The sequence below is a fragment of the Phyllostomus discolor genome, chromosome 8 (assembly GCF_004126475.2).
Source record: "Phyllostomus discolor isolate MPI-MPIP mPhyDis1 chromosome 8, mPhyDis1.pri.v3, whole genome shotgun sequence".
Lineage (NCBI taxonomy): Eukaryota > Metazoa > Chordata > Mammalia > Chiroptera > Phyllostomidae > Phyllostomus > Phyllostomus discolor.
In genome coordinates, this window is record NC_040910.2 from 72,178,946 (window position 1) to 72,189,548 (window position 10,603).

Below are 10,603 nucleotides of genomic sequence, written 5' to 3' on the forward strand. Positions count from 1 at the left end.
TGGAGGCACCCCAACAGAAGGGTTGCAGGTTGGGAGGAGGAGCCTCTGGGGAAAGTCTGAGGGAAGGTGATTCTTCTTCCCTCAGAGCGGGGAGCCCTGACTGTCAGTTCTCCTCCCTTTCTCTAGAGTGTGTGGTGTAGGGCTGGGTTCCCACCCCTCTCCCGATGTCCTGTCACTGGGGGGTGGGTCCTATCTCTTCCGGCACTTCTCTGCCACCAGCCTTCCCCAAGTGCTGGGCACAGGACACCCAACAGCGAGGCAAAGGCTGCTTAGTGAGGCTGAGTGCGTCGTGTATTGAATAGAGACAGGCACTGAAAGCACTAAGCCTCCTGCTCTCATTTGCTCCTGTGACACTTGGGTGGCAGGCAGGACCTGAGGGGCCTCATGACCTTTCTCTCTCCCACAGCAGCGATGGGGACACAGACAGCGTCAGCACCATGGTGGTCCATGACGTGGAGGAGATGGCTGGGACCCAGACCCCCTATGGGGGTGGTACCATGGTGGTCCAGCGTGTGAGTAGGCACTCCATTCTTTCCAGCACTTGCCGTGACCCTCCTTGGCCCCAGTAGTGGCTTCCTTCACTCTGTGTCTTTAGACTCCGGAAGAGGAGCGAAGCCTGCTGCATGCAGACAGCAATGGCTACACAAACCTGCCAGATGTGGTCCAGCCCAGCCACTCACCCACTGAGAGCAGCAAAGGTCAAAGCCCCCCGCTGAAGGATGGAGGCAGTGATGTAAGTGGGTGCAGGTGGGCCCACAGGGTGAGGGGAGGGTGTTGGCAGTGGGCAGGAGATCGGGGTGCCCGGCAGTACTGCACTGGGTGGGCAGAGCACCCAGGAGCCAGTTGGCCAGGATTCCCCTGGAGGACCTGGGGCCCAGGAACCATGGCTGAGAGTGGGCTGCTGACTGGACCTCATGTGTCTGCCTGACTGCTGCCCCTACCCCCACAGTACCAGTCTCGTGGGCTGGTGAAGGCCCCTGGCAAGAGCTCCTTCACGATGTTTGTGGACCTAGGCATCTACCAGCCTGGAGGCAGCGGGGACACCATACCCATCACAGGTGAGGAGGGAAGGACAGCCCTGCCACGAGGCCTGAAGAGGGAGGGGTAAAGGTAATGCTCCGGTGATGTGGCCTCACAAAGTTGTCATCCTGCCCTTTGACCTGAGCACCTGCCCTGGCACAGGGGCAACAAAAGCTTCTGAGGCCACTTTAACCCAAGAGGGAGAATGCTCAGAGCCACACAGGGACCTGTGTGGTAGAACAAGGACATTGCCGGGCCTCTTGGCTCTGTTTTGGCTCCTCCGGGCACCTCTTCCATTCTCGGTCCAGAGCACTCCGAGGGGCCAAGACCAAGGGTAAGGGTGGGGTCAGGAGAGACAGGGCCAGAGAGCAGCAGCCCACCACACCTCGCCTCTCTCCTCTGCAGCCCTAGTGGGTGGAGAGGCCAGTCGGCTTGATCAGTATGACGTGCGGAAAGGCTCTGTGGTCAACGTGAACCCCACCAACACACGGGCCCACAGTGAAACCCCCGAGATTCGAAAGTACAAGAAGCGATTCAATTCCGAGATCCTCTGTGCAGCCCTGTGGGGTAAGCCAGGGCTGGGCAGGAGAGGAGTCGGGTGGGTCCCTGCGCTCCTGGTCTGGTGAGGGCCTGGCTCTGCCCTGACCTGCCCAAGGGCTCTTGTTGCAGGTGTCAACCTGCTGGTGGGCACGGAGAACGGGCTGATGTTGCTGGACCGAAGCGGGCAGGGCAAGGTGTATGGACTCATCGGGCGGCGGCGCTTCCAGCAAATGGATGTGCTGGAAGGACTCAACTTGCTCATCACCATCTCAGGTGTGTGGGTGGCGTACAGGGGCGGGGGGTGGGGCTGGGAAGAGGGGCTCTGCTCCTTGGCTCTCTGGCACCATCTTCAGTCTGGGCAGAGGGCAGCCTTGGTCCAGGAGCAAGAAGGTGGGGCCACTTTTCTCAGCCCTTGTGGTATGCAGAAAAAGATGGAGGGGAGGCAGAACCTTGACCGTCAGTAAGGAAGTAGGGCCGTGTGTGTGTCCTCATCCCTAGGGAAAAGGAACAAACTGCGGGTATATTACCTGTCCTGGCTTCGGAACAAGATTCTGCACAATGACCCAGAAGTGGAGAAGAAGCAGGGCTGGACCACCGTGGGGGACATGGAGGGCTGCGGGCATTACCGTGTTGGTGAGGAGGACACAACAGAGTGGCCAGGGCACATTTGTTCATGAAGAGAGAGAAATGGGAGCTTGGGCTCAGGGGTCTGGAAGCCAGAGACTTGGGGCCTGGCTTTGAGGGTGTGATGAGGGACCTGTGGGGGCAGGGGGGGGCTGGCAGCTCAAGGAGGGAGGTCCCAGCGTCCCTCTTCTTTCCTGCCCCCAGTGAAATACGAACGTATTAAGTTCCTGGTCATCGCCCTGAAGAATTCCGTAGAGGTGTATGCCTGGGCCCCCAAACCCTACCACAAATTCATGGCCTTCAAGGTAATTCCAGCCTCAGCCCCCCAGCCCTGTTCCAAGGTCTGACTCCCCCACCTGTGTCCCCTGACCCCTTCTCTCCTCCACAGTCCTTTGCTGACCTGCCTCACCGCCCTCTGCTGGTAGACCTGACAGTAGAGGAGGGACAGCGGCTCAAGGTCATCTACGGCTCCAGCGCCGGCTTCCATGCAGTAGATGTCGACTCGGGGAACAGCTACGACATCTACATCCCTGTGCATGTAAGCGTGGCGGGGCCATGGGCAGAGGGGGACCGCCCGTCTGCATTCCAGACTTGGGGAGTGCAGCCCACTTTCTCCTCCCCAGATCCAGAGCCAGATCACTCCCCACGCCATCATCTTCCTCCCCAACACCGACGGCATGGAGATGCTGCTGTGCTACGAGGACGAGGGCGTTTACGTCAACACGTACGGGCGGATCATTAAGGATGTGGTGCTGCAGTGGGGAGAGATGCCCACCTCTGTGGGTGAGTGTGGTGCCGGTGCCCAGCCGCTGGCCTGGGAGTGGGCCTGGGCTGCAGCCCATTCACTGCCCCTCGCCTCCCTTCTCTTGCAGCCTACATCTGCTCCAACCAGATAATGGGCTGGGGTGAGAAAGCCATTGAGATCCGCTCCGTGGAGACAGGCCACCTGGATGGGGTCTTCATGCACAAACGAGCTCAGAGGCTCAAGTTCCTGTGCGAGCGGAATGACAAGGTGGGAGCCCTGGCCCCTGGAAAAGTACCAGGGCCCCGAGTGGGGTTGGCTTCCAAAGCCCTCGGTCCCCACCAAGGAGGTGACAGTTGCGGAGCCTTTCTAATAGGGGGTCCCTGGGGAACATAACACTCAGTTATGTCCTGCTCTCCTCCCCCGCCTTCAGTTTCTGGGAACTCTGACTCTTCCATCCCAGAGGTCTAGCAGCTGCCCTCTGCCCCCAAGCATTTCTGTCCTTTAGGGGGATGGTGGTAACTCTGAGAAATTGAAACTGTGCAGTTTCTCTCTCCCTCTCCCAATTAATTGAGCCCCCCTTCCTTGGTGACTTCTTCTTTTTCCCCACCCAGGTATTCTTTGCATCAGTCCGCTCCGGGGGCAGCAGCCAAGTTTACTTTATGACCCTGAACCGCAACTGCATCATGAACTGGTGACAGACCCTGGGTTGGGGCTCTCCCACATGAGCCCAGCTCTCTCCCCACAGCCAGACTTCCCAGGCCGCCCTGCTTTCCCCTCCTTGGGCTTTTGCTTTTACTGATTTGATTCACTGGAGCCTGCTGGGAACGTGACCTCCGACCCCTGATGCTTTTGTGATCACGTGACCACCCTCTTCCCCAACATGTTCTCTCCCCAAAACTGTGCCTGTCCCATCTTCTGGGGAGAGGCACAGCTTCCGCTTACCAGGAACTGAGTGGGCCTAGCCCCATCCCCCCTTTTCTCCACTAATGAGGAGAGTGCTTGGGGCTTGGGCCCCATATCCCACTGCTGCTGACTGGGCAGGGCCCTGGGCCCCTTTATTTGCACGTCAGGGGAGCCGGCTCCCCCCTTGAATGTACCAGACCCTGGGGGGGTGTCACTGGGCCCTAGGTTTTGGGGGGGGTCACCAGCCACTCCAGGGGCAGGGACCATTTCCTCATTTTCTGAAAGCACTTTAATGATTCCCCTCCCCCCAAATCCCAGGGAATGGAAGGGGGACCCCGCCAGCCAAAACATCTCCCCCTTTACAACCTCCATCTCTTCTAGCCTCTGCCCTTCCCTGGTGGAGGGAGGGGGCAGGGAGCTCTCACCCTCCATGCCCACTTGCTTGCATCTGTATATAATGTGAGCAGCAAGTAGCCCTGTTCCCTCCCTGCCCCCCCCTCATTGTAGTGGCCTTGGACATCCCGTTTGTTAATAAAGACAATTCAACCAGCTCCTAACATTCCAGGCCCCATTTTATTGTTTTCTGTCACAGTCCAGATGCTAGCCAGGGCAAGCAAGCACAGCTGAGTGAAAGGGGCAGGGTGGGGAGTAGAATCTACAATGAGTCTTATGGGGAGGCAGGTGGGCAGTGCTGAGCCAAGAAAATCTAGAAGAAATGGCTGAGGGGGGAGGGTCAGGGCCTCCTCAGCCTTAAACCTGGGGGCCTGTGGGGGACCTGCCCTGAGGGCACTTGATCCTCTTCCAGAAAGAGACCCGGCTTCCTGGCTCCAGAATCCCTAAGTGCTGCCCTGCAAAGGGGTCGCTCCTGTGTGGCTATCCAGTAGACAAAGATAGGTTAGAAGCTTACAGGGCTACAGGGTCCCGTGGGGCTGGGCCTGGTGAAACTGGGAGATCATCCAGGCTGAAGCTAGGATGGTCTTTGCTATCCAGAGGATTGGCATCCACGAGCCATCTGCCCTCCTGATCCCTGCACAGTGGCCAGACACACCCACTTGTGCGCACACGAAGCACTGATTTATTAATGGCAGTGGAAAAGAGTCAGAATATAGCAGTGGCAGAAACTTGTTTTTCAAAATCTATTTCTTTGTGAAAATGGGTAGGAAGTTGAAATCCATGCAGCCACCGCCCAGGTCTACATACACGGTGGGTAAGGCAGTTCAGGCACTTGGTTGAAGTAGCCCCCGAGGAAGATGATGCTGGAGCCCACACTGAAGAGCACCAGAGCGGCCCAGAAGCAGATGTTGTCTAAGGCCTTCCCCATGCGCATCCAGTCGGACACCTCCTGGGGAAGGGCCAGGCGCAAGCTGAGTCCCGACGGGCCGCAGGATCCTGCAGCACAGAGCTAGCAGGGTCTCTGCAGCGCCCCACCCTCCTCTGGCTCCTGCCACACCTCTCCAGTGGCCTCCTGGTCTCGCGTGCTCTCGGCCACGAAGTTCACAGCATCCACACAGCAGCGGATCTCGGGGGCGGCGGCACCCAGGCTCTGGCAGAGGGCCGCTGGGGGAAGGTTGGCCAGTAGCCTCAGAGTCGGTTATTAGCCCACTGCAAGCAATCCCATTGACCCACCCGGGCCACTTTGCTTACCAGTCCAGGGCCCGTGCCGGTACCTCTGCCCTTCAAAGACGAGCTCGCTCCGCGGCTTTTTTAGTATCAGCTCCTCCGCACGGAGCAATATGCCCACAGAAGATGCACGCCTCGGGGGAGAGGAGGCCCCGGGGGCCTCGAGAGGCGCGCCTGAGCCCAAGAGTCGCGGCAGCAGCTCCAACAAGACCTAGGGGCGGGCCCAGGGAGGTAATCAGCTTGAAGTCCCGCCTCCTGCCTCCCACCCCCCACCCCGCCACCTCTCGCCCCGCGCTTACGTGACGCAGCCGCGGGGACATGGCATGAGTAGTGGGTGTCCGCAAAGACAGGTTGAGCACAATGACGCAATTCATAACAATGAGCGTGGCGACCACCATGACAAAAATGAGGTACCTAGGGAGCCCGGAGTGCGTGACGTCACAGCCTCCCCAGGACCCCAGAGTCACAGTTAGAGCCGTGGGTCCTTTGACCTCACAAACACACTCCTCCACAGGAGGTGGAGTGAGGCCTCCCTCAGCTCAGCTCAGTTCAGCTGCTTCTCTTCTGTGGGGCTGTACTCGCGCTCCCTGGCCCTTCTCTCTCCTGCCGCCCGTGGCAGCCATGAAGTGGACCCCCAGCTCCCTGGAAACCCTGCTGTGGGTCTACCACTTGCACAGTTCCAGGGAGGTGAGGTGATGCCATGGCCCGTCACCTCGAGACCCTCTGGAAAGGTCTCCAGCAACCCCCACCGTGACCTCTGTCCTGTGAGCTGGTGGCTCTACTGCCCCCAGTCCTCCAGGTAGCCCTCCAGCCCCCTCTTCTATCTTCCCTGGAACTCGCTGTGGCCGCAGCTCAGGAGTATCTGGAGCAGAGGTTCAGAGAGCTGAAGCCCCTGGAGCTGGGGGAGCCAAAGAACCCGCCCGCCCCAAGCCCACCCTGGGGCTGATGCTAAAGAGAAACCGGGGCCACCTTGTTAGAGGTGGGACGCTGAGGGGCTGAGGAGGAACAGGGGAGGAGGATAGGGACCTCTGCAGCCCCCAACTAACCCCAGTACCCCCAGTGAATATCTCAGCCCTTTGGTCACAGCAGGAGGTGCGGCGACTAGAGAACGACAGCAGCCAGGGCCCAGCCCCAAACGCCTACCAGGCAGGGCAGGGGGCTCAAGGAGCAGGCGCTGCGGGCGAGAGCTTCTGGCTCCTGCTCCAGGGTGCGTGGCTGTGCCTAAGTGGACGGGGCCTGCCAAGGGTCCACCTCATTTCTGCAGCAATGTAGACGCCAGCTGGGCCTCAAAATCCCCGGGGAACCGGTGAGTTCAGGATGGGGAGGTGTTAGGGGCCAGAGGCGGTGCGGTAGGAGGCACTGAGCTGCCCTCCCCCTCAACAGATACTCGGCAGACCTCAAAGTGGCGTCCAGCAGCAGTGCGGAGGACGGAGTACCAGAGAATCCGCCGTAGTCCCAGCCCCACCTGGCGTTCAAATAAAGCCCAGACGGGGCCCAGACAGCCAAAGCTGCTCCCAGAGTCATTTGGTTTTGGCCTCACTCACCCCGACCGCACCCTTCCTCGCTCCGCCCCGTGCCATTCCGGCTCCGCCCTTCGCCTTAGCCACGCCCCAGCATGGGCGCCGACGGACCCCTTGTGCCCTCACCTGCCCAGCAGTGGCACGCTCAGAGACGTCTCTGGGGTTTTCTGGGCGATTAGGAACAAGAAGACGGTCTGGGCGAGTAGGACGTTGATGGACACGGTGCATTTCTGGCCACCGGCTGGAGGGAGCGCCCAGTAAGAGCAGATGCCCTTCTCCTCCCCCGAAACGAGCCTGGCTTTGGGGTTGGGGCGACTCCTTACCCTGCGCCGGCAGGAAGTAGGCGAGCAGCACCAGGCCTGAGATTAGCACACAGGGCACAATGATGTTAATGATGTAGAAGAGCGGCTTCCGGCGAATAATGAGCGTGTAGACGACGTCAGTGGCCCCTGGACCGTCGGCGGAGCCTGCGGAGCTGCGGCGGATCACCCCGGGGCAGAAGTCGATGGCCCACTCGCCGTTCTCTGCAGGGCGGGTGGCGCGGTCAGCCTGCTCTCAGGGTTGGGCGCCCTGCTCTGAGGCTCCGCACCGGAGGGTGGGAGCCCAAAACTCCTGGCGGGAGAGAGTTTGGCGACTGTCTGGACCAGGACGGGTGGGGCAGGTGGTCTGGACTGCTCGGGCCTTGGGCCGTCGGCACGAGGGCAGACGGGGCACGGGCAGGAAGGGGTACACGCGGTGAGGTACGGAACGACCGCGAGGAAGCAGAACTAGTCCGGCAACAGAGAATAATTTCAGGAAAGGGGCAAATTAAAGCGCGGTTGTCAAAGTCAATCCCTAGCATTGACGGTCTGGGGCAGCCCCGGTTTGCAAGTCGTTTCTCTGGACCCCGTCTAGAAGCGGGTTTTCGGAGCAGGAGAGGACCTCACCAGTATAGGCCTCAGTGTCGATATCGATCTTGCTGATGGTCTCGCCTTCATCATCCACCGCAAAGACGAACTCTACCTCTTCGGCATTGTACGTCTGAGAGCTGCGGAGCCCCCACCCCAGAAACTCGAACCCAAGTTTTAGCCTCGGGCCCTGCTCTGGAAGCTGGGATCTGTCTGGATAACCACGCCCCACCCCGTTGCCCAGATCACACCTAGGTATTCCCACCCCCTACTTGTAATTCCCTGGAGCAGCCCCAACCCCTTCTAGAGTCTGGGCCCGCCCCCAGCACAAAGCCCCGCCCCATATTAATATTGTCCGTAATGGCCCGCCCCCTGCTCGCTCAATCCCGTAACGGTCTGAGGCCTCTGAGTGACACTGCCCACCGGCCTCTGAGTGACACTGCCCACCGGAAAACGAGCGAGCAGTTCTGCCAGTCGAAGGGGAAGTAGGTGACTTCCACGGCGCAGGTGCTGCGGTAGATGGCCGGGGGCAACCAGCTCACTGAACCGCCCTCGTCGATCAGCACGTTGGCTTCGTGGGCCACGCCGAACTGGCCGTCAATACTGTGTGTTCCCAGAAACGCGGCGTTTGCGAGGTCCGCGGCCCCTGGTCCTCCAAGCAGCCCGCCTTCCCTCCACCCCCACACACACATACACCGCCCCAACCAGGTCCAACCCAGCCCGCTCAGGCCTCAGCGTCCTTCCAGCCTGGCTTCCACTCTGTCCTCACTTGTTCTCCAGCACAATCTCTGGTAACCATACGAGTTTTGCAGGGACCCGCAGGGGGTTTACGCCCCCAAAGTCTTTCTTGCTGTAGTTAAGTCGGTAATCATGCCAGTCCTAAGGGGTGGAGACAGAAGGACGTGTGCCCTGCAACTCCCACCTGGTGCCCGGTAGGAGTTTGGGTGAAAAGGGTCCCCTGGGCAAGACCTCACACTGTCCCCCAGATTTGACTCACGATTCCAATCCAGACGCTGGTGGTCAGGGTCTCTTCTTTCTCGTTCTGCACACAGGAGATTAGGATGATTGAAGCGGATTCCAGGGCCAGAAGTGAGCTTTAGGACAGAGCTCGGAGGTTGGGGCCGGAAGTGGAAATGTTAAGCTTAGAGACGGGCTTGGAGTGCAAGTAAGGTATCTTACCAGTGAGATGAGGTTGGTCAGGGTGACCTTGAATGTGATGGTGACAGTGTCCTCAGACTGTCTCACTGGCCTGCGTCCTGGATCATAGTTGTCAAAAAGATGGTGATAAAGGCGCAACTCCTCATTCTTCCCCTCACCTCTGCCTGGGGTGTCAAACAGTGGAGTCACTAGAGATGAAGAGGCTAGGTGGTCTCTCCCTTCTATCCCCTCTGGGTGTGCACAGGGCTCTGCCTCTCTGTGTCTGCGCGAAGGCTGTGTATTTTTTCCACGTGTGTCTTCTTAACCAATGATATTGTGTCTAGGGACCAAATGTTGCACCCCAGTCTACATCTTGGTTTCTGTCTTGCTTCTTCAGGTTAGTATCTCCGTGTGTGTATCCAACCACCTCCCCTGACCCCCGTTCATACCGAGAAGCTGCAAGAGGAATAAGGCGCTGAGCAGAGCCACGGCCATCCCGCTGTCTGGTCCTCAGGGTTATTCTGAGCTTTGGCAGGCTTGGAGCTGGGCAGGCCAGAGCGTGTGAGTGAGGGGGAGGAGGGCGTTAGTTCCGGGCTGGGTTAGGGGACTGTCACCTAATCCTCTTACCACCCCTACTGCAGCCAGGAACATCTTGTGTGCTTTCAGAGACAGCTGCCTCACCCTGTGTTCCCTGCCCCACCCCACCTCAACATCCTTTGCCTTGTCTTTGGTGACCTCTCCCAACCACAAATTGGATCCTCTCATGACTGGAGCAGGCTGGATTCAGTTGAACAGGTCCTTTAAGAGCACCTGGAACCACAAGCCTGGCAGCAGGGGGATAGGAGGCCCTGCTTTCGACATGCACCGGTGTCCTTTAAATAAGCTGCCCTGTGCAGGTGACATCCCCTGCCTCCCATACTCACCCTTGTGGAACATGCATTACCCACCCCCAGCCCAGGCAAGGTCACACAGATGCAGTTTCTGCTGGCAGAGTTTGGCAAAGTGTCTATAAAGACCTGGTATTGAAGAGGTCACAGGGGATTAGTCAACAGTAACAAACTCCAACTAGCAAACATAACCATGCTGAAATACAGGGCCCACCTCCTCCTACAGCCCACTCCGGTGTCTGCCTACTCCCAACCTCTCTGGGTGGGCACCTGCCAGACTCGCCGATTTCTCCTAGCCTGTGACCACATTTGTGACCGATATCTCTCTGCTGCCATCTTGTGGCCACATATGATAGTACTGCCTTCCCTACCCCAAACACACACACCTTTTTTTTCTTTTTCAATTAAACTTATTGGGGTGACATTGGTTCATAGGGTCATATAGGTTTCAAGTGTACATTTCTATGATACATACTCTATATATTGCATTGTGTGCCCACCACCCAAAGTCAAGTCACCTTCTGTCGCCATATAATTGGCCCCCTTTACACTTTACTATCCCTCCACCCACTTCCATCTGGTTACCACCATGCTGTTGTGTCTGTGTGATCTTTTCAGTGTTTCTTACTGCTTTTAGAGAGAGAGGAAAGGAGAGAGAGAAACATCGATGTGAGAGAGAAGCACTGACCACCCCCCACCACCACACACACATGCCCCACC

The 10,603-nt window shown here is 58.6% G+C and overlaps 3 protein-coding genes across 22 annotated transcripts in view; 2 read left to right on the top strand and 1 right to left on the bottom strand.

Moving 5' to 3' along the window:
- MINK1 (misshapen like kinase 1) overlaps positions 1-4,387 on the top strand; it is a 64,701-nt gene extending 60,314 nt beyond the window's left edge. For 7 of the 18 annotated variants that reach the window (XM_028534268.2, XM_028534265.2, XM_028534258.2 and 4 more), the window contains 11 exons: positions 407-512; positions 596-733; positions 950-1,058; positions 1,426-1,587; positions 1,690-1,833; positions 2,059-2,193; positions 2,389-2,489; positions 2,573-2,722; positions 2,808-2,967; positions 3,057-3,196; positions 3,541-4,386. In XM_028534268.2, the coding sequence (XP_028390069.1) occupies positions 407-512; positions 596-733; positions 950-1,058; positions 1,426-1,587; positions 1,690-1,833; positions 2,059-2,193; positions 2,389-2,489; positions 2,573-2,722; positions 2,808-2,967; positions 3,057-3,196; positions 3,541-3,624 (1,429 nt within the window). In that variant the 3' untranslated portion in view covers positions 3,625-4,386. Of the gene's footprint in view, positions 1-406; positions 513-595; positions 734-949; positions 1,059-1,425; positions 1,588-1,689; positions 1,834-2,058; positions 2,194-2,388; positions 2,490-2,572; positions 2,723-2,807; positions 2,968-3,056; positions 3,197-3,540 lie in introns of all 18 variants that reach the window. The other 11 variants (XM_036033178.1, XM_036033183.1, XM_028534266.2 and 8 more) reach the window with 9 other exon arrangements.
- A 497-nt stretch (positions 4,388-4,884) lies between these two features.
- Positions 4,885-9,643, bottom strand: CHRNE (cholinergic receptor nicotinic epsilon subunit). Of its 3 annotated transcripts, XM_028534402.2 has the most exons (12): positions 9,446-9,590; positions 9,039-9,181; positions 8,857-8,901; positions 8,629-8,738; positions 8,307-8,462; positions 7,899-7,999; positions 7,296-7,496; positions 7,099-7,213; positions 5,752-5,866; positions 5,477-5,663; positions 5,283-5,389; positions 4,885-5,174 (listed from the first exon to the last, which is right to left on the bottom strand). In XM_028534402.2, the coding sequence occupies exons 1-12, from the start codon at positions 9,489-9,491 to the stop codon at positions 5,025-5,027; spliced, it is 1,476 nt and encodes a 491-aa protein (XP_028390203.1). In that variant the 5' UTR covers positions 9,492-9,590; the 3' UTR covers positions 4,885-5,024. The 3 variants fall into 3 exon arrangements, with proteins under 3 accessions (XP_028390203.1, XP_035889078.1, XP_035889077.1); XM_036033185.1 differs by lacking the exon at positions 8,307-8,462; XM_036033184.1 differs by lacking the exon at positions 5,752-5,866 and having other exon boundaries at positions 7,099-7,496; positions 9,446-9,643.
- On the top strand, positions 5,873-6,905 carry C8H17orf107 (chromosome 8 C17orf107 homolog). The gene is given in 5 exon segments (XM_028534640.2): positions 5,873-6,139; positions 6,252-6,438; positions 6,504-6,691; positions 6,693-6,796; positions 6,836-6,905. Coding segments are annotated over 5 exon segments (615 nt in total). The 5' UTR covers positions 5,873-6,073.
- Positions 9,644-10,603: the final 960 nt, after the last annotated feature.